This window comes from Leucopleurus acutus (genome assembly GCF_964270905.1).
Source record: "Leucopleurus acutus genome assembly, chromosome: 14".
Taxonomy (NCBI): domain Eukaryota; kingdom Metazoa; phylum Chordata; class Mammalia; order Artiodactyla; family Delphinidae; genus Leucopleurus; species Leucopleurus acutus.
In genome coordinates this window covers 7,815,045-7,841,239 of record NC_139156.1, presented here as the reverse complement: position 1 = coordinate 7,841,239, position 26,195 = coordinate 7,815,045, and the positions used below count along the sequence as shown (strand labels likewise).

The window sequence follows — 26,195 nt, the reverse complement described above, 5'->3', positions numbered from 1 at the left end:
CTTGTAAGGGGCCAAGATGACCCATGACCCACTACTCGACAGATCCTGTAAGCTGTCAATAATACATCATCTAGCGTACAGCCCTCTCAAAAAACTTATGTAGAACTGTTTTGACTTTTTTTTTTTTTTTGGCTGTGTTTTGGTCTTCATTGCTGCACGCCAGCTTTCTCTAGTTGCAGAGAGCAGGGGATACTCTTCGTTGTGGTGTGTGGGCTTCTCATTGCGGTGGCTTCTCTTGTTGCAGAGCACGGGCTCTAGACGCTCAGGCTTCAGTAGTTGTGGCATGCGGGCTCAGTAGCTGTGGCTTGCGGGCTCTTGAGCGCAGGCTCAGTAGTTGTGGCGCACGGGCTTAGTTGCTCCGCCGCATGTGGGATCTTCCTGGACCAGGGCTCAAACCCGTGTCCCCTGCATTGGCAGGCGGATTCTTAACCACTGCGCCAACCATAAAGAGCAATATTTATGTCCCTGTTTTGACTTCTAACAGGCGGCGAAACAGTTCTCAGAGCTTTCTGAGAAGCTGTTCCCGCGTTATAATCCTCAATTTGGCCTGAATAAAATTTTCCGTTTCTTTCTTAGATAGACTGATTAATTTTTTCATCAAAAAGAGAATGACATAAACTTGTGACTACTGACATAGAAAAGCATCCAAAATACTGTTCGGGTAAAAACAAACAAACAAACAGAAACAATACCATGCATAACAAGGATACTTTAATAAAAATGGTAAATACTAGTATACACATGGGGAAAAAGCAGTTATTTTGAAAGCGGAAAAGGTAGTACTAAAAGAGACTTTTTATAATTTGTTTTTCTAGAGATTACCAAAGAAACCAAAATGTTCTTAGAAAACACATGAAATAAATCAGGTAAGAACATTCTCAGAGGGCTTTAAAATGTGAGGTAATTGATAACACCGCAGTAATCACACACTGGTCCCAGTACAGACATTTTAAATATGAGCTTTATTTTAAATTTAAAGAAACACTGAAAATAAACACTTTTTACAAATTATATCAAACACTTAAAACATAAAACATAATCTAGGAATGTTAAACAATAATTCTTTTTTTTTGTAACAATAATTCTTAATTCAAAGTAATGACATTCATAGAATACATCTTGGTGCTAGCCAATATGGAGTTTACTTAAATCTAGTATTTTTTATAAGCTTAACCATTAATCCTTCCTAAAATACAATGACTATGACTCAACTTTATGAGGTTAAGCTAATCTTCTATGCAATACTCTCCTATAACTTTTTCAAATACAATTTATACCAGCGAGGAAATTATTAAAACATATATAAATTATGCTGAGGGGCTTGATTAAAAGGCTGTCTATATAGAGAGATGCATCTCACCTTAGAAAGCGCGCACGCGCGCGCACACACACACACACTCTTAATCGAAAATAAGATGCCAGGACATTCTCTTAGTTATGTTACGCAGCAAACTGCACGTTTATAAATGTCATTCTATTATGTATGAACTGAAAAACATATATTTTTTTAAAAGCCCTTGACATGGGGGAGTGGAATATGCCCGCATTAAGTGCAGAAACTCAGAGTTTTATGAACTGCCTGTCTCCAGCTGGCTCCCAGGCACCACTGAAAACTGTCACCCTCAGAAAGACAAGATGGTCTTGTTAATGATTTCCACGGCCTCCAGAATCTCATCCTCCTTGATCACAAGTGGAGGTGCAAACCTGATGATATCACCATGGGTTGGCTTGGCCAGAAGTCCATTATCTCGAAGTCGCAGGCACACCTTCCAAGCATCATAATCTAAAGAAAAACCGTCAAACTTGTGTGCTGATCCAAGATAAACGTTTAAACATTCCCTTGCAGCGTGCATGGGCCAGGGCAGCCTGGCAAAACAGAATTCCCAGGACCTAACTCAAGAAACGCAGCTCTGAGTTGCAAGCTTGCTTTGTTCTTACCCTTAAAAATGAAGTTATTTTTCAGCAGTGGTTTGAATGGTATGATTAGACATGGTTTTTGTTAGTTTCTCGTAAGTGAAAAAGACCTAGCAAAAAACTTACATGCTAAGGCAGATGTAATTAATTATACAAGGAACCAATACAAAAAGAACTGGGATATGATACAGATAACTAACTGGCATAGAATAAGCAATACTCAAAACGGAGTGAACACTACACCTTCCTAACCTGGATTTGCTTCCTGAGCTGGCACAACTAGACGCTCATCATTTTCACTCTCACGACCCTCAACCCTGGCTGCATCGGAATCACCGAAAGAGTCGCGGCCAATGTATGGGCCCCACTCCAGACCCATCAAATCCGTATCTCTGCAGCGAGGCTAGGCTTGGATTAATTTGTTAAAAAGCTCCCCAGGTGATTGTAAAATGCAGTCAAGGTTAAAATCACTGTTTTAAAAGGAAGGGATAGAGCAGGAAAATCCAGCAAGGAACGCTTAAGGATTAGAAATGATGTGTTAGATACTAAACACTCAGTTAAGTGGCAGCGGGGGTTGTTTTTATTATCAACATCATCATCATCATTCCTATTATCACTACTGCTCCTACTACCTCTACTGATATGCAAAGTATGAAAGTGAGTGAGGAAAGGAGAGCAAAGAGGAAATGGGACTACAGAGTGCTCTGTGCAGACTTCCTAACAGAAAATAAACTGAAATCTCCAAGTACTGCATAAATAACCTAAGGCAGAATAACAAATGACTTAAAGAAATGAAAATAGGTGAAATTAGTTATATGTGCCTTCATGTAGGAAAAAGCTTTTTTTTTTTTTTTTTTTTTTTGCGGTACGCGGGCCTCTCAATGCTGTGGCCTCTCCCGCTGTGGAGCACAGGCTCCGGACGCGCAGGCTCAGCGGCCATGGCTCACGGGCCCAGCCGCTCCGCGGCATGTGGGATCCTCCCGGACCGGGGCACGAACCCGTGTCCCCCGCATCGGCAGGCGGACTCCCAACCACTGCGCCACCAGGGAAGCCCGGAAAGAGCTATATTTTTAAGACCATTAATATAAATCAGGTAATAAGAGTATTAGGCAGAGCCTAAAAGACTTGGTCAATAGGAGGCCAGTCAATAGTTTCAAACAGAGGAAACCAACGACCAGATAAAATAGCAAACGTGCTCTGAGCTCTTCCTATGACAGTAATATCCTGTAAAATATTTTGTCTCCGTACCTTTGGTCCCTCTAATAACAATAGCATTTAATAACCCTTTTCCTCTCGCAGCCGCTACAATATCAGAAGGTAGCTTCATGAGCTCATTTCTCAAGATGATGCCCATTTTCTCTGCATTTTCAGCAAGGTTTTCCTCTTCCAAAACCTATGTTTGAAGAGAAATTACACAAACATTAAGACTGCCTTTTCTTTTACATTGTTCTTTGGAGGGGAATGCGGACTGTAAGCACAGGAAGAACATGATCAGATACAGACCAGAGTAACGTACCTTCCATTGCTACTTTCCAAAGCCTGTACCAGTCTGATTTCTAATCATCTAACATACGCTAGCTCAGACAGACCCTTGCTGTAGTCATAAACCCATAATCAATCTGATTCTGTGACAAAAAAAGGATTAAAATTTGTTTAATGCAACTGATACAGTTTCTTCTTAGGTGAATAAATCAATGGGACTAAATATACTTTAACTTTTTAACTGCAATAGAGTTCCCTTTGTTTTTTTCCCTAAAAAGTCCATCCTCAGAGATAATAATTTTATGCCTTTTGTAGGCACTTGAGGAATAAGTCTAAAAGCATTCAAATCCACACTTTAACAACAACAAAAACAAAAGCCACATGTGCTACGCCAGAGGCTTCACAGGCCAGGCCCGGTCACAGAGTGAGAGTTCGATGTGGACAGGCCAGGGCCTACGGGCAAAAGCCCCAGGAGACTGCAAACTTGGGAAGCCCCTGGAGGATTCCCGTCTACTAGGCCAAGGTTAAATTACTTTTTGAGAATGCCTTGCCCCTAAACCCTTTCCTCTGTACTTCATGTTCTGTAATACTCGGCAATCCTATCACATTTCTTATCACACCAGTGGACTCAAACCTAAAAGGCACTTCAACACCACCTCCAGGACTAGCTACTGTACAGCTGCAACCAGTTTTTACCTCCAGGGCCGCGATGGCCACTCGGCAGCCTAGTGGATTGCCACCATACGTTGAACCATGCTCCCCTGGTTTAATGGTCAGCATTATTTCATCGTCACACAACACTGCGGATACCTGAAAGACAGAGACTTCAGTGCTGACCAAGTCTTTTCTCAGATGAACTCTTCTTATTCTTACCAGGAACACAAATATTTATGAAGCTGATACTAAATTTGACATAAACTTTCAACCAACAAGTGCTACACATCTGCCACCTTAACTAGCAGTGACAAGCTGAGTGGTACCCTAGCACGTTCCAAGCACATCAGGCACACTGCAATGGCACAGAATAGCACTTCGGAACCGAAAGAAGAAAGCTACTTCTGCAGTGATGTAATTTAGAATTCTTTCCACTCTCAAGGTGAAATGCTTTGTTTAACTGTTTAGAAAACAATGTTCTGCACTATATATTCAGAGCCCTTTTGTCCATACCAATTGTTGGCTCTGAATAGCAAACCCAAGAAAAGAATTACAGTTAAACATTAATTTTTCCAATCTCTACATTAATTGGTCGGTCATGGTTTTAAACAATTAGTAATACTATGTCTCAGAACTATGGGAAAAAAGCATAAAGGTCTACAGGAGTACTTTTGGGATAAAATGTTTCCATCCAAAACAAATGCAGCAGAGCAAATTCCAAGGCACACTCAATTCTTCAGTTAAAATAACTAAGTGGGTCACCCCATGGAACTCTGAAATGTTTTTATTACACGTATTCCAGGTGACCTATATAGATATAGATATCACTAAGTTAAACCAAACCATCAGAAAGGCACTATTGTCACAGTCGGCTAATGTAAAAATATCTTAAGGATTCATGAGAATAGGGAAGAGAAAGAGAGGTTGAACATTGGACTTACAGGGTATAAACCGCCAGAAAGTGCCTTTCCTAGAAGGACCATATCAGGTCTGACATTTTCGTGATCAACAGCCAGCCATCTACCAGTTCTGGCCAATCCTGTCTGTATTTCATCAGCAATAAACAGAACCTATTGGAAAACAACAAAACAGCATTAATTATCGTTTTCATTTCCATAGGGAAATAGTGATCTTTATGTTACTCTTCCCTGCACAAATCTGTCATTCTGACATCCCCTCAGATTTGTGAAAACATTTTAATTACCCACACAACTTCAAGAGTGTCCTGTGAAAACCCTGTAGACACACAGTTATTTCTGTGTCAGGCCACTCAGTCCCCAGAGGCCCATTCTGCACTGTTCTACAAAGTGGTAAGGCACTTAGACAAAGGGTTTTGTGGGGGGTTTCTGAACATAACTACTGTCTGGGACTAAATTCCCTTGTTTATTCTACAACATTTATTAGTAAAGAGGGAGAGAGAGCTTAAATTCTGGAGCAAAGGGATACGACAGAGGGTTTGAGAAGGACCAGAGTACAGGCTGCCGGAGCAGAGAGGAAGGAACCGTGGTTAGCGCCCAGAAGTCTGCAGCTCTGCCAGGGCCCAGCCAGTAGAAAGTCAGCTTCTTTGCAACCTGCTGCTAGAAAGTTCTATCACCACTAGAAAGTTCTGCAGCTCTCAGAATAAAGTCTCCCTCTAGTGGAGAGGTGATGTAATCTTTTGCATTTATCCTATTGGCCAAACCCTAAGACAGGCAGGCAGGTGGGCAGGTGGGCAGGTGGCTGACCTGGTGCTGGGTGCAGAGCTCTCGCACGCCCACAAGGTAGCCTGGATCTGGAACAACAACGCCTGCTTCACCCTGAATTGGTTCCACCATGAACGCGGCAACGTTTGGGTCCTGAAGTGCACGCTACAAAAACAGCATGAAAATGTTTTTAGTAACTTCCTTTTAAACCCATTTGGAAATCTGAAATCACATAATGTGCATCTTTTCCCGTTAAGAGTAAGTGTGCCAATTAAGTTTTCACACTAACTTATATTCTGACTTCAAAGTATAACTTTTCTGACTGACATTCAATTACCAAAAGCTCTAAATACCTCAGCTTTAAGCTACTCCATCCTTTATTTTCTAATATATACTTAAATGTACTGTAAATAAAAATGAATGAGGGACTTCCCTGGTGGCATAGTGGTTAAGAATCCGCCTGCCAGTACAGGGGACACAGGTTCAAGCCCTGGTCCGGGAAGATCCCACATGCCGCAGAGCAATTAAGCCTGTGCACCACAGCTACTGAGTCTGCGCTCTAGAGCCCGTGAGCCACAACTACTGAGCCCGCGTGCCACAACTACTGAAGCCTGTGCACCTAGAGCCCGTGCTCCGCAACAAGGGAAGTCACCACAACGAAGAGTAGCCCCTGCTCACCACAACTAGAGAAAGCCTGCGCGCAGCAACGAAGACCCAACGCAGCCAAAAATAAATAAATAAATTTATAAAATAAAAAAATAATTTTTTATAAATAAATAAAATATAAATTTTTATATTATAAATAAATATTTATAAATATTTATATTTATAATATAAATATTATAAATAAATAAATAAAATATAAATTTTTTATAAAATAATTTATAAAATAAAAAAATAATAATAATGAAAGTGGCCTTTTAAAACGCCATTAAAGGGAATTCCCTGGTGGTCCAGGGGTTAAGACTCTTTGCTTCCACTGCAGGGGGGCACAGGTTTGATCCCTGGTCAGGGAAATATGATCCCACAAGCCCCGCAGCCAAAAAACAAAAACAATTAAATAGATACATTAAAAGTGTATCTTTTTACTTTACAATTCTTCCACTTCATAATTTTAAAAAGCTGGCTGAATGGCTGAAAACTGACTAATTTTGTCTATTAAAGTAATTAACAGGTAATACCCAAGTTAATACTTATGGAGGAGATAAATCTGAAGTGGTTAGTTGCTTGTCAGGATTAGACCACAGAACCTGGTTTCCCCATGTTGGAAACTTGGAAACTAACTGACCATTACAGAGAACAAGGGTGAATCTTGGCCTAACTTTAATACAACAGATTCTCAGTACAATAATATATCTGTTTTTAATTCATACATTCAACAAATTTAAGTTCTATTTACTATGAACTAAAGCACCATGATGCTAAATGAAGTACCTCAAGAGCAGGCAGATCATTATATGGAATGATTTCGAAACCCGGCATAAATGGTCCAAAACCATCGTAACTGGTTGGATCTGTGGAACTGGAGATAGCAGACAATGTTCTACCCCAAAAGTTTCCAGCTAGAAAGAAGAAGTAAAGTCATTATTTCAATCAAATCCCCCAATGTAATAAGCACTGTTCCCCCACAAATGCCCTAGGAAGCTTGATTTTCAAAAAAGCAAGGGTTTGCTTTAGAGAGCCTACAGTGAGCTCATTTGTTTAAACAAAATCTGATAGTAAACACCCTGGTTCATATGACTGAGGTCTGGCTTTGCAGTTACTATTTTAGGCACTTCTCTACTGAGCCTTCGAAGTGTAATATATAGCCCCTAAGGATAGGTATTTGTCTTTTCTTTCAATAATCCCAAGCCCTAACAAGTGAAGCATTCGATGCTTGTGTTTCTAGAGACGGTTTTTCTAGACACATTTATTATAGTGATATGAGAAAGAGACTACCCTTCATAAAGAATTAGCAGTTTTCCTTTTAAAAATTCAACACTACAGGCTAACTATTCAATAGAATGAATTTTAAATTTCATTTGGATAGAATATCCTCAAGCAGTTCGAACACTTTCAATTTGCCTTCCTTGCTGTTATAAGTTGTTATGTGCTAAAAGACATCTGCCTTTGTTCAGGAACAATTTTTACCCATTAATTTATTTCATTAATAATTTGAGGACGGATTAATAATGTCAGGCACGGGGCTTCCCTGGTGGCGCAGTGGTTAGAAGTCCGCCTGCCAGTGCAGGAGGCACGGGTTCGAGCCCTGGTCCGGGAGGGTCCCACATGCTGCGGAGCAACTGAGCCCATGCGCTACAACTGCTGAGCCTGCGCTCTGGAGCCCGCGAGCCACAACTGCTGAGTCTGTGTGCCACAACTACTGAAGCCCGCGTGCCCTATAGCCCGTGCTCTGCAACTAGAGAGGCCACCGCAATGAGAAGCCTGCGCACTGCAATGAAGAGTAGCCCCCGCTCACTGCAACTAGAGAAAGCCCACGCGCAACAACGAAGACCCATTGTAGCCAAAAATAAATATAATTAATTAATTTAAAAAAATAATAATAATGTCAGGCACTGTTCTAGGTGTCAGGCATAGAATGATGACTGGCAAGCTCCCTGCCCTCAAGAAGCTTCTATGCTAATAGGGAAGAAATATCTCAACGTAAACTAGTGAAGCAAATGCACAACATAATTTCAATGTGGTTAAACCCAAGGAAGAAAAGAAACAGTAGAATAAGAGAGGCTTGGAGGGTCTCCCACCTGTTGTGTTTTGTTTTTTTTTTTTAATATCTTCCCACCACTTCTGCCAGCTGCAACTCAATTAACCCAGTACTGAATTATTCTAAGTTGGCTTCAAAGCATCCATAAATACTACCCTTGCAAAGCCTCTCTCAGCTATGAGTACTATGAATAATCCCCACTTGACTTGTCCACAAGCAACAGCATATTGATTCTGCCCAGACTTAAGACAAAACGCACACTAGACCATAAGCCTACTTGCTCTCCTGCATCGGCCTCAGGAGTCTCACGCCCCGCAGCTTACCCTACAGTATAAGGGACGTGCACTGGGGACAGTCTTCTGTCTCCACCCACTGACTCACCAGCTTCTTTCAACACCTGGGTGAAACACCTTTGCACCCTGTGCTAATGTGAGAGAGACTGGACACAGTCTGTAAGAACGAAATCACCAGAAATGCCATTTTTGTTTGCAAGAGACGGTTTTGTTGTCCTACAACTAAGGTACAAGATTGCAAAATGGCAGACCACAGAGCTGTGCAGAGACTTCGGAAACAGGAATTTGTCGCCCCCACCCCCAAACACCAGCTACAGCTGGCCATTAGATGAACTCTGGATTCTGTTTTATTATGGGGTTTATAATTTAACTGCGTGTGTCCACAAGACAAAATATTTAATGATTTCAACCATCATAAAAATGAATCTTGACCACGTGCAGTGACAAACTTACCCATACTTTATGTCTTAAAAAATTAAAATCAGAGCTTTAAAAAAAAAGTCAGAACCTATCTATTGACCATCATTATCAAGATCCCCAAAGTCAGTCTATATGGATAATCTGGATTAACTGTTGGTCTCCCCAGTCAGGATTCAAGTCATTCCTCTCAACCATTCACAGAAATATCCCCAGGGCAACTCCAGCCCTCCTCTTCCAGCAGCTTCTAATGACATGATACAGTAATCCTCAAATACTAAGATTCAATCACCGGATCATACCTAAGACACGGTCCCACCTGAACACAACCCAACGTCAACAACCTCACAAAAAAGTGCTCCATCGGCAAGACCGTCTAATTAACCAGAAAACCGCTATGAAAAAAATCAGATAAGCAGATGGGAGACAAGTCATATAGTCACTCATTTTAGGGAGGGAGGAGTAGGGAGTTAATTCGGAGAGAAAAATCCCACATATGAAGAAATACTTGGAAATAAACCTAAGAAAAGGAAATCCTTCCATTTTTATGAAACATTCAACAATTAACATACGACGCATGAGGCAAACACATCTGAACTATTTCATCAGTAAATTAAAATGGTAACTGATACTGTACGTTTCGATCACAGCAGTTAATGGTGAATCTCACATACCTGCAAAAACAATCTTTGCTTTGTATTTCGGGATCCCCTTCACAGTATATCCCCATCTACGAGCAAGTTTGCAAGCAGTCTCTCCAGCCTCCACTCCTACCAAAAGAGAACATCTCTCAGTTTTAAAAAATGTTTTAAACTATCAGAAAATTATAAGATTTTCTCAGCTATTTAACAAAAAAAAAAGGAAGTATTTTACCTGTATTCATAGGAAGAACTTTGTGGTAGTTGAAAAGTTTAGTAACATACTCTTCGTATTCACCGAGCACATTATTGTAGAAGGCCCTGGATGTTAAGGTCAATTTGTCCGCCTGACTTTTCAAAGCATTCACAATCTTTGGATGACAATGCCCTTGGTTGACAGCACTGTAGGCACTCAGAAAGTCAAAATATTTTCTGCCTTCTAAATCCCATACATAAATACCTAAAATATATAAGGAAAATAACTCTAGAAAAAATCACCACATTACATAAAGTTCAAAGACTAAGACTGCTAGCCAGGGACTTCCCTGGAGGTCCAGTGGTTAAGACTCTGCACTTCCACTGCAGGGGGCACGGGTTAGATTCCTGGTCTGGGAACAAAAAAAAAAAAAAAAGACTAAGACTGCTAGCCAGCCCTCTGAATACCTACATATGAACCTTTAGTTAACATAGAATTGTGGTTAAGGCATGTTTTAGCTCAAGCATAATAAACCTTGGTTTATAAGGAATTATATTTTATCTGTCCAGCTTCAAATTACACATTTAACAAAAACAGCATAACAAGGAACTTCCCTGGTGGCACAGTGGTTAAGACTCTGAGCTCCCAACGCAGGGGGCCGGGGTTCAATCCCTGGTCAGGGAACTTGATCCCACGCGCATGCCACAATTAAGAGTTCCCATGCCACAACTAAGTAAGCCCGCGAGCTGCAACTAAGGAGCCCGCCTGCCGCAACAAAGACCCAGCGCAACCAAATAAATTAATTAAATAAATAAATATAAAAACAAAAACACACCATTTAAAAAAAAAACCCGCATAACAAGAAGAGATTTTATTAACTCTGGAGTGAAACCTTTATTCCTGGAAAACTGGAACCTTGATTCCTGGAAAACTGAAGTTTGGAATTGAAAGCTGGAATTTAAAGGAAGAAGTTATGCATAACATAAAAATCAATTGGTTGACTGTAAAAACCAACAGAATGGGAAAAAATATTTCCAAACCATATATCTATCTAATAAGGATCTAGTAACCAGAGCTCCTACAACTCAACAAGACATACAACCCAATTAAAAAATGGGCAAAGAACTGGAATGGACATTTCTCCAAAGAAGATATACAAATGACCAACAAGCACATGAAAAGATGCTGAATGTCATTAGTCATTCGAGAAATGCAAACCAAAACCACAATGATAGCATTTTACGCCCACTAGGATGGTTATTTTCTTAAAAAGGAAAACGAGAATTGACAAGGATGTGGAGAAATTGAAACTCTCATATATCACTAGTTGGAATGTAAATGGTGCAAGAGCTGTTGAAAACAGCTTGGTGGTTCCTCAACAAGTTAAACATAAACTACCATATGACCCAGCAATCCCACTCCTAGGAAGAAGGGGAAGAAAAAAGAAGTGGAAAACAGGTGTTCAAACAGAAATGTGTACACCAATGCTCACAGCAGCAGTATTCGAAATAGCCAAAAGGTGGAAATAACCCAAATTTTCATCAACTGATGAATGGACAAACATGTGGCGTATCCATAAAATGAATAAATTCAACCATAAATAGCAATGAAGTACTAACACATGCTACAACATGGATAAACCCTGAAAACATTGTGCTAAGTGAAAGAAGCCAGACACAAGAGGTCACATGTTGTCTGATTCCATTCATATGAAATATCCAGAACAGGCAGATCTGTAGAAACAGAGAATGGGTTAGTAGCTGCCAGGTTCTAGGGGAAGGAAGGAATGGGGAGTGACTATTTAATGTGTATGGGGCTTCCTTTTGGGATAATAAAAAAACTTCCAGAACGAGCTAGAGGTGATAGTTGTACAACATTGTAAATGTACTTAATGCCACTGAACTGCATGGTTAAAATGGCAAATTTTATGTCATGTACATTTTACAACAATTTTTTTAAGTTGATCATAGATATTAAAATGTATTAGGGGCTTAACACCTAATTTTTACCATGTACCTAACATACTGTGGTAGGTGCTTTTGTCCCTTATCTCATCAAAAAACCCCGATGAGTGTTACCATCCCTATAGTACAGAGCAGATGCTTACATTATAACTAGCCCCAGCTGGCACACATGCAACCAGGACTCGAACCCAGGCAGTCAGATTCTAGAGTGCACTCTGCTGCTGTAAGTAAAGAATACTTTTGCAAACCAAACCGCTTCCAATTTTGTAATATATAAACCTAGATTTTCATTTGTTCAGAAGGAGCTTTATCTACACTACAGTACTGGTCCCAAATAAAAATTACAGGCAAATGATTAAAATGTTTAATACTCTTATGCATCACCTTCTGGCCAAAAGCTAAGTAATAAACTTTGGCTTTACTTGGCTATAGCTGTTATTTCAAAATGTGGATTAAATCACCATTTGGCAACAATCAGTAATCATTTATTCAGGTAAGAATCGTTAATGGATGCTAAAAGTGGGAGCAAAAATTTGATGAGTAACAGGATATTTGCAGTCTCAAGTCATGTCTCCACAAGACATTTAAAAGGGAAAAATAGAACTTTACAATGGAGAAGCCTGGCAGACACTACCTTACCAGTTAACCCCAAATTGAGGTTTATACGAAAAATTATTGGCCTGTACTCTTCAAAAATACCAACGTCAAGAAGACAAAGACGGAGGAATGGTTCTGGATTAGACTAAACAGACCTGAAAACTGAATGCAACCCATGAGCTGAGATTTTCTTTTGCTACTCAGGACGACAAGTGAAATGCGGATCAGGGCTGTAGATTAGAGAATAGTGCTGTGCCAATGTTAATTTCCTGATTTTGATACTTACACTTTGTTATGTAAGAAAAAGTCCTTGTATTTCAGGAAAGGCACACTAAGTATTTAGGGGTAAGGAGGCATCATGTCTGCAACTTCCTCTCAAACAAGTTCAAGAAAAAAAAAAGTATTGTGTATGTGTGTCTGGAGAGAAAAAGAAGATTAAGCAAATGTGGTAAAACGGTTAGCGCTTGGGAAATCTGGGTGAAGAGTAAAAGAAAAATTTAGATACTACTGTTGCAGCTTTTTTTTTTTTTTTTTTTTTTTTTTTTGCGGTACGCGGGCCTCTCACTGTTGTGGCCTCTCCCGTTGCGGAGCACAGGCTCCAGAAGCGCAGGCTCAGCGGCCATGGCTCACGGGCCCAGCGGCTCCGCGGCATGTGGGATCTTCCCGGACCGGGGCACGAACCCGTGTCCCCTGCATCGGCAGGCGGACTCTCAACCACTGCGCCACCAGGGAAGCCCTGTTGCAGCTTTTAAGTTTAAAATTATGCCAAAATAAAAGTTAAAGGAAAAAATGACAGCAATATTACAGTACTTTATTTATGTATCGTACATTCCCTCCTGGCAAGGTCCATCACGACTTTGTAGTCCCCACAGTACCTAACACAGCAAGCAACAGACACTCAAAAATGTTGAATTAATCATATCTGCAATATAGAAATTAAATGCATCTGGAAAAATGTATAGTGAGAAAATATAAAAGCAACTTTTACAAAAATGTAAAGCAAGTAAAAGGGGCGGGGGTGGGAAGGGTTGGAACATACCTTTCCCTCTCTCCAGGGCTACAGGTAAAGGGTGGTAGTTGTGGGCACCATATTTAGATTCCCGTTCAAAAATGTAATCAGAGGATGGAGGGCCTTGGACTGTTTTTTTAGTTGCAACAGATGTAGCAGAAGCCACTGAAGAATGAAATCCACGAAGGACAGCAACAGTCTGCAAACGTGCTAGTTTGGAAAACATGATGTCCTTCAAGTAGGAATATCACCAACCTGTCCAAAGAAAAGAGAAGGCGTAGAGAATAAGAACCTTCCCAGAGCAGACAAATGTCAACTCATGAACTATGTGTTCAACATTTACCAAAGAGTCAGAAAAATAAAGAGAGAACTAAGGTGATAACTGTAAATGGAAAGTAACCTTTAAAAATTGTATTTAGGGCTTCCCTGGTGGCACAGTGGTTGAGAGTCTGCCTGCCGATGCAGGGGACATGGGTTCGTGCCCCGGTCTGGGAGGATCCCACATGCCCCGGAGCGGCTGGGCCCGTGAGCCATGGCCGCCGAGCCTGCGCGTCCGGAGCCTGTGCTCCGCAACGGGAGAGGCCACAACAGTGAGAGGCCCACGTACCGCAAAAAAAAAAATTGTATTTAAATTTTTAATTAAAAAACTAACACAAAATGAAAAAACAAAAAAGTGAACTAAGACAACCTCTGCCTTTGGGGAGCTTGAAGGCCAACAAAGGGAACAAGTATATGAACATTGACATTAAACCCCAACAAGTGGGATGTGCACAAAGTGCTCCGGGCTAGAAGTCTAAGAGAACAGCAAGAAGAATAAAAAGCAGAAGGGCTTTTACTTTTCACGAACACCCTTCAGTACCACCTGACGGTCTCTGAGGCAGTCAAGCAAGGCTGAACAGCACAGGGCCTAAAGAGCTGAACAACCATTCAAAAGGTATTTATGCGGGGGTGTAAGACTCTCAGCTGGATCACAGATTAGAGCCAAGGGGAAGAGACCAAATCAGAGAAGCTGGGTGCCCAGGGGGTAGTCATGGGGGAGGCGAAAGAGGGACTGAGAACTACTTTGCATATCTACTTGGCCCTTGTGTAAAGAGTGAGGAAATTAGGGAAGAATTTGGTTTCTACAAAGATAACAGGGACCATCCTAAAGCAAAAACAATAGGGGTGGGGAGGAAAAAGTGATTTCTTGGGGGATGGGAAAGGCTTTTTAAGTTTAAAGACAGAAACTACAAAAGGTAAAAAACAGTTATTTAGCCACAATTATCTAAAACTTCTATAGGTCAAAATTATCATAAACAAACGTGAAAGGTAAAAAGATGGGGAAAAAAGTTTTTTCATTTATAACAAATAGCCTTTGAAGAGATTTTACAGTAAGTAAAACAGACCAAAAACAAAACAAAACATATGAGATGAAAAGGTACAACTCCCAAGAGAAACCGTCTACTCTGCTAGGATGGCTGTTTCTATAAAATTAATCCCCAGAAAAAACTGCACCACAAAAGCAACTATTTAAATGAGAAAAAGGCAATTAGGAGCTAGAGAACATCAAACTGTTGGTACAATGAGCTAAAAAGTTTAGTAATAAATCCTAAATATCACTGAGCAAACTGGCATTTATTCAAATCTATTTATATATTACTTCAGCTTCATAGCTTCTCTCATCCCACCAGCACCGGCCCTAGAACCAGCCCTCACCACAGTGCTTCGCACTGCTGCATAACCATTAACGGTCAAGATAAGCCATGAAGTACAGACTGAGCCACAGAAAAAACTAAGAATAACAAGGAAATTGGGGAAAATACTGAGCAATCATGTCGGCAGGGAGGGGAATGTTTCTTAAAGATACATTCAAGATGAGTGGAAAGTTGCCAAACACTAGGCATACTTAATATGTCTGTACTTATTGTTTAAAAAGACTAGTTAACTCATATTTCAACGGAACTCTATTAATGACACGTCAGACCACGCAATATCTCCCAGCACTCAGTCTGAGCTGCCCAATTAGCAAAACCTAACACCTGGAGTTTGGCTTGCTTCCCCTTCAACTTGGCACTACCCAGTAAATCCAGTATGTTCAGGAATCCGCTACACAAAATCCAGCACTCTGGTTTGCCAAGACTCACCAGCTAACCCTTCTTCACACAGTTCAGATTAGAATACAGATTTTCAGCCCGAGATCCAGGGACGGTCTTCAGAGGGTCCAATAACTACTGAAATAAAATGCAGAATTATATGAGTAAGTGCATTTTTTGAAGGAGAAGGTCCCTAATTTCCACTAGATTTTACTTCAAAGAATTACGTATTAACAACAAAACAGTTACGTAAGAATCATTACACTGGAGATAGCGGCTAGCAAAAATGCCAAAATTCTAGTTACACTACACAGAACTTCCCCAAAATACTAAGTCTAAAACATTGATTTTAACTCTACTTCTTGAGACTCAGTTAGAATTAATGCTCTGTTTGACCAACTGAAAAGTCAAAACAACACATTAATTTTTGCCTTGATCAAATTAGCAATAATACACAGAGCTACTTAGATATACTTTAAACTGAAACAACTTTCTGAAAAGAACTGTAACCATAATAAGAGCCTTAGAAATGTTTGTGCTCTAAGACCACTAATTTCACTCTCAAGATTCTATCCTAAAGAAACACTCAGGAACGTAGCAAAACATTCATAAATAAAAGATGTTCAATTATATGAGAATGGCTCAACATAATCACATACATAATATATTGTCATTTAAAATCATTAGTTTTCAATGACATGGAGAGATGTTTTAGGATATGTTTAAGTGAAGAAAATAAAATCATGTTCAACTCTACAAAAAATACTATACACAAGGAAGTTCACTGTGGTTATCCTTCTACTGTTCTATATTTTCCATGTTTCCTAATGATCAAGAATTACATTTATAATCACACAACATTGTAAATCAACTATATTCAATAAAAAAGAATCATATTTATTATCAGAAAAAGTTATTAAAAATGAAACTGAAGGTCTGCCTAGGTTGTCACATTAGACAAAGAGAAAGCTTAGCAACAAGGAAAACCAAAGTAGGGGAAAAAGAAAGAGTTTTGAGAAGCTTTGAGAAAACAGATTGTGAAGCTGGCCAAAACAGCTCAGCTGGGAGTAGTTAAAAGAAAGGCATAAATCACTACCCCTGGAAGTGCAGCCTGGATGGATTACAGCAATTAGGTCTTAAAAGTCGTCTTGGGCTTCCCTGGTGGCGCAGTGGTTGGGAGTCCCCCTGCCGATGCAGGGGACGCGGGTTCGTTCCCCTGCCCGGGAAGGTCCCATATGCCGTGGAGTGGCTGGGCCCGTGAGCCATGGCCGCTGAGCCTGCACGTCTGGAGCCTGTGCTCCGCAACGGGAGAGGCCACAGCAGTGAGAGGCCCGCGTATCACAAAAAAACAAAACAACAACAACAAAAAAACTCGTCTCTTTCTAGGGGGCAGGGTCAAATTCTAAAATAAAAACTATTCTCTATGATTTTGCTATCAGGGTCTACAGCTCTGTGACTTCATTAGAACCTGGCAGAGAGGCACTAAAAAAATTTTTTTTAATTAAAAAAGAGAGAGGTATTAAAAATATACTAAAAACTCTCTAAACAGCATCTTCTAAGTTAATTAACAGGTTGACACAATATGGTGAGTGAAAGGAATCTTTGAAATTATCTAAATTCAACATTTTCATTTTACACACTTCCTCAGCTCATTCACAAAAGAAATGGGACAACATATCCATTTATATGCTGAGTTCAGGCAGTCTTATTAAAATATAACTACAGTGTGGACTTCCCTGGTGGCACAATGGCTGAGAATCCGCCTGCCAATGCAGGGGACACAGGTTCGAGCCCTGGTCCGGGAGGATCCCACATGCCGCGGAGCGGAGCCACTGGGCCCGTGCGCCACAACTACTGAGCCTGCGCTCTAGAGCCCGCGAGCCACAACTACCGAGCCTGCGCACCACAGCTACTGGGCCTGCACTCTAGAGCTCATGAGCCACAACTGCTGCGCCCATGTGCCACAGCTACTGAAGCCCGCATGCCTGGAGCCCGTGCTCTGCAACAAGAGAAGCCACCGTAAAAAGAAGAATGCGTACAGCATAGAAGAGTAGCCCCCACTCGTTGCAACTAGAGAAAGCCCGCGCAGAGCAACGAAGACCCAACGCAGCCAGAAATAAAATAAATTAAAATAAATTAAAAATATACATATATAACTACAACTTACTAACAAAAGAGTAACATCCAAAACATTACTAATACTCGTGCTTAATTAAGGTTTTTAAGGTGAACTCTGAATATTTAATTCGAGGGGTCCTGTGGTCCGATCCATCAGATGCACTAGGGCCCTGTAGGCACATTTCTATTCAAAAACCTTCTGGGTTCAAGTTACTGTGCCTGGCACAACACAAGAAATACTAGAACAGAATTAAGGAGGGCTTAAACCAGCCAACTTCAACAACTTTCCCTTCCAGAAAGGCCTGGAAAACCAGGAGAGGAGAGCGTAAGCTCCTCAGCGTTTGGAGACTAGGATGTAAATTCTAGCTGAGGCTATTAAGAGTAACTATTTGGATGATTTTGTCAATTTTTTTTTTAGCTTCAATGTCCCCATTTGCAAAATGAAGTTGAAGCCATTCAAGGCCATTACTGAGGATTAAATGAGATTGTTTTAAAGCACCAAACTTAGCACAAAATAGCCACTCAGTTAGTTCCCTCTTAAATTCATAAGGGAATTAGCCAAGTTCTGCAATATAAAAAAAAAAAAAAAAACAGGGTTTCTTTTTTAAACTGCAGCTTTTGTTCTTCTAAAAATTTTTTTCTATTGAAAAAAAAATTAGAAACACAAGAAAATGACCTGCAGTTCCATATTTAGGAGGTAACCATTAACTTTTAACTTTTTTCTATGCATAAATACTATACACATTAGCTTTTCACCCTTCCCTAGGGAATTTACCACATTAGCCCTTCTGAAGGCTCCCAGGACCCTTGCACAGATTTTTGTCACAGGTCCTAACACTTCAGGACTCTTGTTTTCACACCTGTCCCCTTACTAGAATCCTACTAGGCTCCTTAAAAGGACAGTAACTCTGTCTTAAAATTCACTTTGCATCCCCAGAACCTAGCCCACGTTTGGGGATTCCTTGTCTGTCACATAAACAAGGTCATTCCTAAACAGACTTAGGACTTGCGAAGGAGTCAAGGCAGTGACAAATAGCAAGGCCATCCAGAGAGATGATTAAATCACCCACCCACTCCTAACAGACAGAGCTGAGTCTAACTCTAACAGGAGGCTAGCATGATGTCAACAAGAATGATCTTTCCATCAAGAGTTCACTTCCGTAAAAAAAAAAAAAAAAAAGAGTTCACTTCATTAGATCATTTCACTCCAGGCTGTGCATTTAACTTAGGCCCACACTCAGGTCCTGGAGAAGAGGACAAATTGTTATTGACAGCAAAAATTTTAACACTAAATGTTTTCAGTAATACAATTAACAAGGTCCTTCTTCAAGCTACTATTGGCCAATCTAATCCATCCTATCTATACTAGAACATACCTAAAATAGAATTCCATAAAACGCTGCGTTTTGAAGAGTTAACTTAGCAGACACTTATGAAATACTATTTTTTAAAATCACTCTAAAAGAAAAACCAGCATTAAATTCATCAAAAAGCCACTTAAAATATTCCACTTGAGGAATAAATTTGGTTTTACTACATCTGTCAAATATTTACCTTTCTTGAGGCAACCATTCAAAAGTACAGTCTTTTTTGGAAAGTTCTGCCAACAAAAGTTTTTTGGCCTTTTTTTTTTTTTTTTTACATAATCTGGCTCAAAGTCAGCTCAAGTGCGCCACTGGCAAACACCTTAAGCATTACTACTGAAAAAGGATTGGTTCCATTAGATCATTCCCTCCACACACCTCCAAAATCCACTCACCACTTTTTTTAAATGTAGATTTCACCCATCCCCAGGAACTCAGGAAAGGGCATAAAATATGCCCACAAGTAACTGTAATAAAGGCAGAGAGTGGGGGTGGTAATACAGTCTCTTTGAGGAAAAAAAAGTCTTTTCAAGAATTTTTACCATTCAAAGTTATACTGGGTCTGGGACTTCCCTGGTGGCGCAGTGGTTAAGAATCCGCCTGCCGATGCAGAGGACACGGGTTCACTCCCTGGTCCGGGAAGATCCCACATGCCGCGGAGCAACTAAGCCTGTGCGCCACAGCTACTGAGCCTGTATTCTAGAGCCTGCATGCCACAACTACTGAGCCCATGTGCCACAACTACTGAAGCCCGCGCACCTAGAGCCCGTGCTCTGCAACAAGAGAAGCCACCGAAATGAGAAGCCTGCACACCACAATGAAGAGTAGCCCCTGCTCGCCGCAACTGGAGAAAGCCGGCGTGCAGCAACAAAGACCCAATGCAGCCAAAAACAAATAAATAACTTTTTTTTTTAAGTTATACTGGGTTTTTTGGGGAGCAGATTCAAAACTTATCTTGAACACCATGGAAAAACTGCAAACCCAAAACAATAAGCTTTATTGTTTAAATCTTGTCCTTATTAAAAGATTTTACTTTCCTACTTGGATCTTTTTCATAGTCAGGAACTAGATTCTCTGAAGACGGTACCAGGATATTTTAATGAAAGAAGTCTATTGTTTCTTTCAGATGAGTAAGATGAAGAATTTGGATTACATACCTAAAGAACAGCTCCAAATTCAAATTGAGAGAACTAGTTTACCTACAGAAACTCTTAGAAATCCGAAGATTTAGAATTGAGAACCTGGAGTTTAGTAATTTATTAAAGCCACTTCATTCCAAAGTCACTCCTCCGTCTTTTCCGCCTTAATTTATCACCTTATCAAAGAGGTAAAACTGAACACCAAGAAGAGATACAGTGACAAAGGGAGGAGGCTGTGGGTCACCGAGCACAAGTGTCCCAATGAAATCAACCAGAATTTATTCTGGTTGCTCAGCACTGTTGGCAAAGAAACTCGAGGGAGGAAGTGTTCGTGCTGAAAGCCCTGTTGACCCCAATCCCCTGACACCATGTAATTAAACCTGCACTTACTGTAAGGTAAGGCTCTACTTCTGACTGTTTTATTTGGACAAAGGCTGGAAGGGAAAAGAAGATAGGTTGGGGGAGGGGAGAGATGAGCAGGTAGGCTGCAGGGCCAAGGAGCTGCCCGGAAGGACTCGGACCCAGTCTCGATAGTCGGCGCCGCCCCCGGAGGCAAAAATTCACCGTTTACTGAGCAGCGTGTCCAGAATGCGCTCTCCTGGCCGACGTCAGGAACCCAGTGTGCTCGCGGGGCCCACGGCCCCGGTCCCACGCGCCGGCGCCCTAAAGGCTTCCTCCCCGGAAACCCGGAGGCGCCCGAGAGGCTCAGGGTCGAGGCGCAGAGACCCCGGGGTCCCTGGGGCCGCGGCACGGGTTCGTGGACTGCGGGCCGGGAGGGCAGAGCGCCCGCCCCCATGGGCCACACGCCGAGGGGCCGGCCTGGCTCCGCCCGCTCGGGCAGGCGGAGGTGCCACATCCACAGCCTCTCTCTTTCTGCCTCCCTCGCCCGCTGCTCCCTGCCGGGATGCGCCGCGCCCCTGCCCGCCCGGATTGCGTGCAGGCCGGCTGCTCTCCGACCCCCGGTATCCCGGTGCCCACCGCCGGCAGCGCAAACCCGCTGCGGAGGCGGAGCCTGCCTGCCGGTCAAGGCCCAGCACGCCCCCTCAGCCGGCTCCCCACGAACCCGGGACCGGAGCCGCCCACGCCAGCCCCCCGACCCGCCGCGGCCCGAGGCGCCGGGGACCCACCCCAGCCCCGGCCCCGCGGCGCCTGCGCGGATACCTGGCGGCACCTCGGAAGCCTAACCGGGACACGCGGCGACAACTGAGCAACTGCGCGACGGCAACGCGTCACAGACCTTAAGATGAAGCTTCTGCCCCGCCCCCGGGACGCCCTCGCTTCCCATTGGCTAGCGGCGGAGGGCTGAGCACCAATCGCCGTGGGCCCGCCCTCCGCCCCGCCGCTGCGCATCCCAGACTCCGACTGGAACCGCAGGTTCGAGCCCCTCCCGCGCCTTCAGGGCCGAGCTGTTCCGGTCCGCCATCGGTTCACTGCGTTTGGGCGCCTGCCTAGCCAGTGCTTTTCCTTCGGTCGCTCACTGCCCTCCCTTTGTTGGCGGGAAAACAAGGTCCGAAGGGATGAAACGTTGGTTGGGCCCCCGCCTCGCGGGGCTGGATGGCAGGCTGGACTTCCAGCCCTGCGTTCCCCGGCCGTGCTCACAGGCCTTTGCCTCGCCGAGCCTTACGTGTGTGCGGTGCCAGCCCATCCCGGCCCCAGGCAAAGTCGCGCCCACCATGTCCTTGAACCCTGGTGTGCTGTAGTGCTGTTGCGCTTCTGAAGCCATCTGCATAAGTCATCACCGCAGTGGAAAATGCACTGTCCACCTCCTCGTGGTTGCTGGCAGATACTGAAATGATGGCAACACACTGTAAGTTTGTCTGCGGTGCCCTCCACAACCCGTTAGAAACGCAGAACTGAGAATGGATAGGCCAGGATAAACTCATTTTAGAATTATGAGAGAGGGCGTCCCTGGTGGCGCGGTGTTTAAGAATCGCCTGCCAATGCAAGGGACATGGGTTCAAACCCTGGTCAGGGAAGATCCCACCTACCTCGGAACAACTAAGCCCATATACCACAACTACTGAGCCTGTGCTCAAGAGCCCGTGCTCCACAGCAAGAGAAGCCACAGCAATGAGAAGTCCGTGGGCACCGCAACAAAGAGGAGCCCCTGCTTGCCTGAAGACCCAATGCAACCAAAAATAAATAAATTTATTTTTTTTAAAGAATCGTAAGAGACCTGGACACCGTGAAGTCTACACCATTAAAAAATTTTTTAACTTTATTTATTTAAAATTTATTTTTTTATCTATTTATTTTTGGCTGTGTTGGGTCTTCGCTGGCGCTAGTGGGCTTTCTCTAGTTGCAGTGAGCACACAGGCTTCTCATTGTGGTGGCTTCTCTTGTTGTGGAGCACGGGCTCTAAGCGCGTGGGCTTCAGTAGTTGTGGCACACGGGCTCAGTAGTTGTGGCTTGTGGGCTCTACAGTGCAGGCTCAGTAGTTGTGGCGCATGGGCTGAGTTGCTCCGCGGCATGTGGGATCTTCCTGGACCAGGGCTCGAACCCGTGTCCTCTGCATTGGCAGATGGATTCTTAACCACTGCGCCACCTGGGAAGCCCCAGTCTACAGCATTTTTATTAAATATTGGAAACAGAGCTGGGAGTGAGAAAACGACTTACCCAGGGTTATCCCACAGGTGAGGGGCAGCCCAGTCCTGTGTGCCACCCCCCTTCTCTGAGGGTGATCACAGACAGCTGCAGGGACAGAACTGCGCATCAGCACCGTGTTCCATTAGACCACCCTGATCAGTCAGGGTCCCAACTGGAAATAGGTGGCACACTTCAAAATGGAAAATTGAGGTGTATTTGTTACAGGAATTATTTAAGTGTAAACCACAAGAGGTAGAGAAGTAACCCGGGGCTAGTGCACCAGGGAAGACCATTGTCAACCCTAGGCTTAAAGGGAGCTGTTTCCAGAACCCAAAGACAAAAAGAAAGGAGAGGCCACCTGCCTGGGCAATGGTCATCAGTGACCTCCAGGAACGGGAGCTGGGGTGAGGAAGATCCTGACCTCCCATTGCCTGCCAGGGTTCTCTATGGACTGAGCCCATTAGGAAGCCAGAGACCTAAGGAGCCCTATGAGGGCAGTCCCTGCAGGGCAGCCTCCTGGGACGCAGGCAGGGTAGGGAAGGGTGGGGAGTAGATGGGGTAGGAGGACAAATGGAACTCATTCAACACAGAGAACCAGCTAAGATAAGCCTTAGCCAAGTAGAAAGGAAAGTCAAAGCTATACGGTAAGGGCTGGAAAATGTGTGGGCACAAGGCCAAGCTGTAAACATCAGAGCCCATGTCTACAGATGTCTAGAGCAACGCACCAAAAGGGATTCAGTACTCTGTGGCTCCATCTGCCTTAGACCAAGGTCAGTTATTCTGATTGTTATGGCCATGCCCTCTCTAGAGCGCATTGAGAGTAGGACTTTGCCTTTTAGTTTGTTGATGTGCCTCCATAACCCTGAATACAACGTGATTAATTTCTTGGAAGTTAGGTCCTTGCGCTCACAGGATCAGAGAGGAATTGTTTCTCCATGGTCCTGCCTTACAAATCTGGGCAGGTGTGTCAAGCCAAGCCCAGCTCTTGGAACACTTACAGAGAGCCCAGGAATCCCCAGTTTGGCCTTGGCAAGTAAGAACAGGTGCTTCTGAATTCATGAAGGGGACATGACACCCAAGATCTGAGTAACATCAAAATGTGTTGCAATGCCTTTTGGACTTACAGATAAGGTGCTCTTTAACTAAAACCTTTTCATAAGCCAGAAACTGCTTAGAATGTCTGGGTTTTATCTCTTCTCTCTTATCAGAAAAACACAGGTACAGACAGCATGAAATACTTTATGGTTTTTCTAGCTGGTTGAAAAATAACTAGCAGTTGTTTTTCAGCTTAATGTGCCCTTGGAGACCTAGACTTGAAAGCAGCTTGTTTTCAAACAAGAAACAGAGCTGCTCTGTTTGTATGCATTTTATTTATAGTCTAGAAACACGTAAAGACAGAGCATACATTACAAAGATTTTTGAGCCTCTAAAACTACTTATAGATTCAAGTTATTAATTATATGGGAACAATAAAACTGGATGATATAAAGACTGACCCCATCACAGATATCCAACACCTAAATTAGTTTATTTAGTTCATTCAACAAATGTTCCTTGAGTGCCTACATGCCTGACCCTGCAAGGGGTTTCACATCAGGCAAGAGTATGTGGGTCTCTTTAGTAGGAGGGAGAAGTTCAGGAAATGCTCCACCAACAGGTGTGAACTGAAATCTTGCAACTTTGACCATCTGAAAAACTGCAACTACACAAAAAAGGAAAGAATTCATTTTCTTATACAGGCAACTCTCAATTATTCAGTGACCAGAAAAGCAATTTATGGATTATGCCAGCCTCTTGCTTTCCATCACTTCCTCTATTGCCCAATTTGTTTTTACTTGTCATTAGCATAGCCTAAGTGTAGGTGGACTTGAAATGATTAAAAAGGAAAATCCACACTGACGGTCAAGGAGAAAGTCTTGTAATGAGACTCAGAAGATGTTTGGTGATTTTTACCCAGCAGAAGAAACATTTTTCCCCAGATTATATTCACCCTAAAAGATGTCTTCCAACAGAAGGCTTGGCAATATACATAGCTCACGCCTCCTGCTGTTGCTGCACTGAGCCAAGGCAGGCATTTAAATCTGGAGGAGAGGGACTTCCCTGGCGGTCCAGTGGTTAAGACTTCCCCTTCCAATGCAGAGGGTGCGGGTTCGATTCCTGGTCAGGGAGCTAAGATCCCACATGCCTCACAGCCAAAAAACCAAAACATAAAACAGAAGCAATATTGTCACAAATTCAATAAAGACTTTCAAAATGGTCCACAACAACAACAAAAAAAATCTTAAAAAAAAAAATCTGGAGGAGAGTAAACCTCCTTACCTCCAGAATGGCAGGGATCTGGCAGGAGCAGGGTAAGCAAAATAGTGAGAAAAGTTAAAGAAGGATATACCTGGTAAATGTTCTGAACTTAAATCTGAACTGGGGACAATAGGCAGAGATTCAGAAATTGTGCAGTTAAAATACTGGTTCTGCTACGAGGATATGCCTGCTAGGGGCACTTATTTTCTCTCGTCCGTAGCTGAATTCCACCTAAGACCTCCAGCTGCAGTTTCTATCTATCCCCACATGATACCTTCCCTGACTCCCCAGGTCAAAAGAGTCCCCCCTCCCCCTCAGCACTGCCTGTCCACCTGTCACAGAGCTGCCTGCAGTCATTGTTTGACTACTGTATATTTCTAGCTCTGTCTATGTCTTATCTTCCCACCCAGACTATAAATTCTTTTTTTTTTTTTTTGGCCATGCCACGTGGCATGCAGGATCTTAGTTCCTCAACCAGGGATCCAACCCATGGCCCCTGCAATGGAAGCGTGGAGTCTAACCACTGGACCACTGGGAAAGTCCCCAGACTATAAATTCTTGAAGCTACCTTGCAGCATGTCTTGCAGGACGTTTAGAGCCTTCCAGAACCCATCTCCATGTTGCTTTTAGTAGGAATTATTATTCTACACTTGCCCTAACTCATCTTTATTCCCCGGGGCAGGAATTAGAGGCAGAGTAGAGGCAGGCCTACAATCCTGAGATTCTAGAAGCCTAGATGGCAAAGTCCTTCCCACTCTTAGAATAATAACAGCCGTTCAAAACCCCAGAAGCTTGGATTGAAAGAAGGATACTTCAAACCATTATTGTCCATTAACACCTTGCTACTTGTCCAAGCGCTGAAGGATTGTCACCTGGGCCTGATAAGTTTATAAAGTTATGTGCTAGAGAAAAGGGGATGGACCGAGTCTTAGCGCGAGGCATGAGATTGGGAACGGAGCTGAGTCCAGAAGGGGAGGCTCTGAGAGGATCTTTGGGGTTAGTGGCTGCAGATGGAGGATACTGCATGCCTGGGAGCCTGAGCAGGGGAAGAGAACAGAAAATACCAGAAGA

General features: G+C 42.8%; 1 protein-coding gene across 1 annotated transcript; it reads right to left on the bottom strand.

Annotated features, from left to right (window-relative positions):
- Positions 1-751: 751 nt before the first annotated feature.
- OAT (ornithine aminotransferase) lies at positions 752-21,456 on the bottom strand. The gene is made up of 11 exons (XM_082853996.1): positions 21,402-21,456; positions 15,671-15,757; positions 13,578-13,802; positions 10,017-10,241; positions 9,818-9,913; positions 7,167-7,294; positions 5,775-5,897; positions 4,992-5,120; positions 4,093-4,206; positions 3,163-3,307; positions 752-1,783 (listed from the first exon to the last, which is right to left on the bottom strand). Exons 3-11 carry the CDS (start codon positions 13,771-13,773, stop codon positions 1,623-1,625), a joined length of 1,317 nt encoding a protein of 438 aa, XP_082710122.1. The 5' UTR covers positions 13,774-13,802; positions 15,671-15,757; positions 21,402-21,456; the 3' UTR covers positions 752-1,622.
- Positions 21,457-26,195: the final 4,739 nt, after the last annotated feature.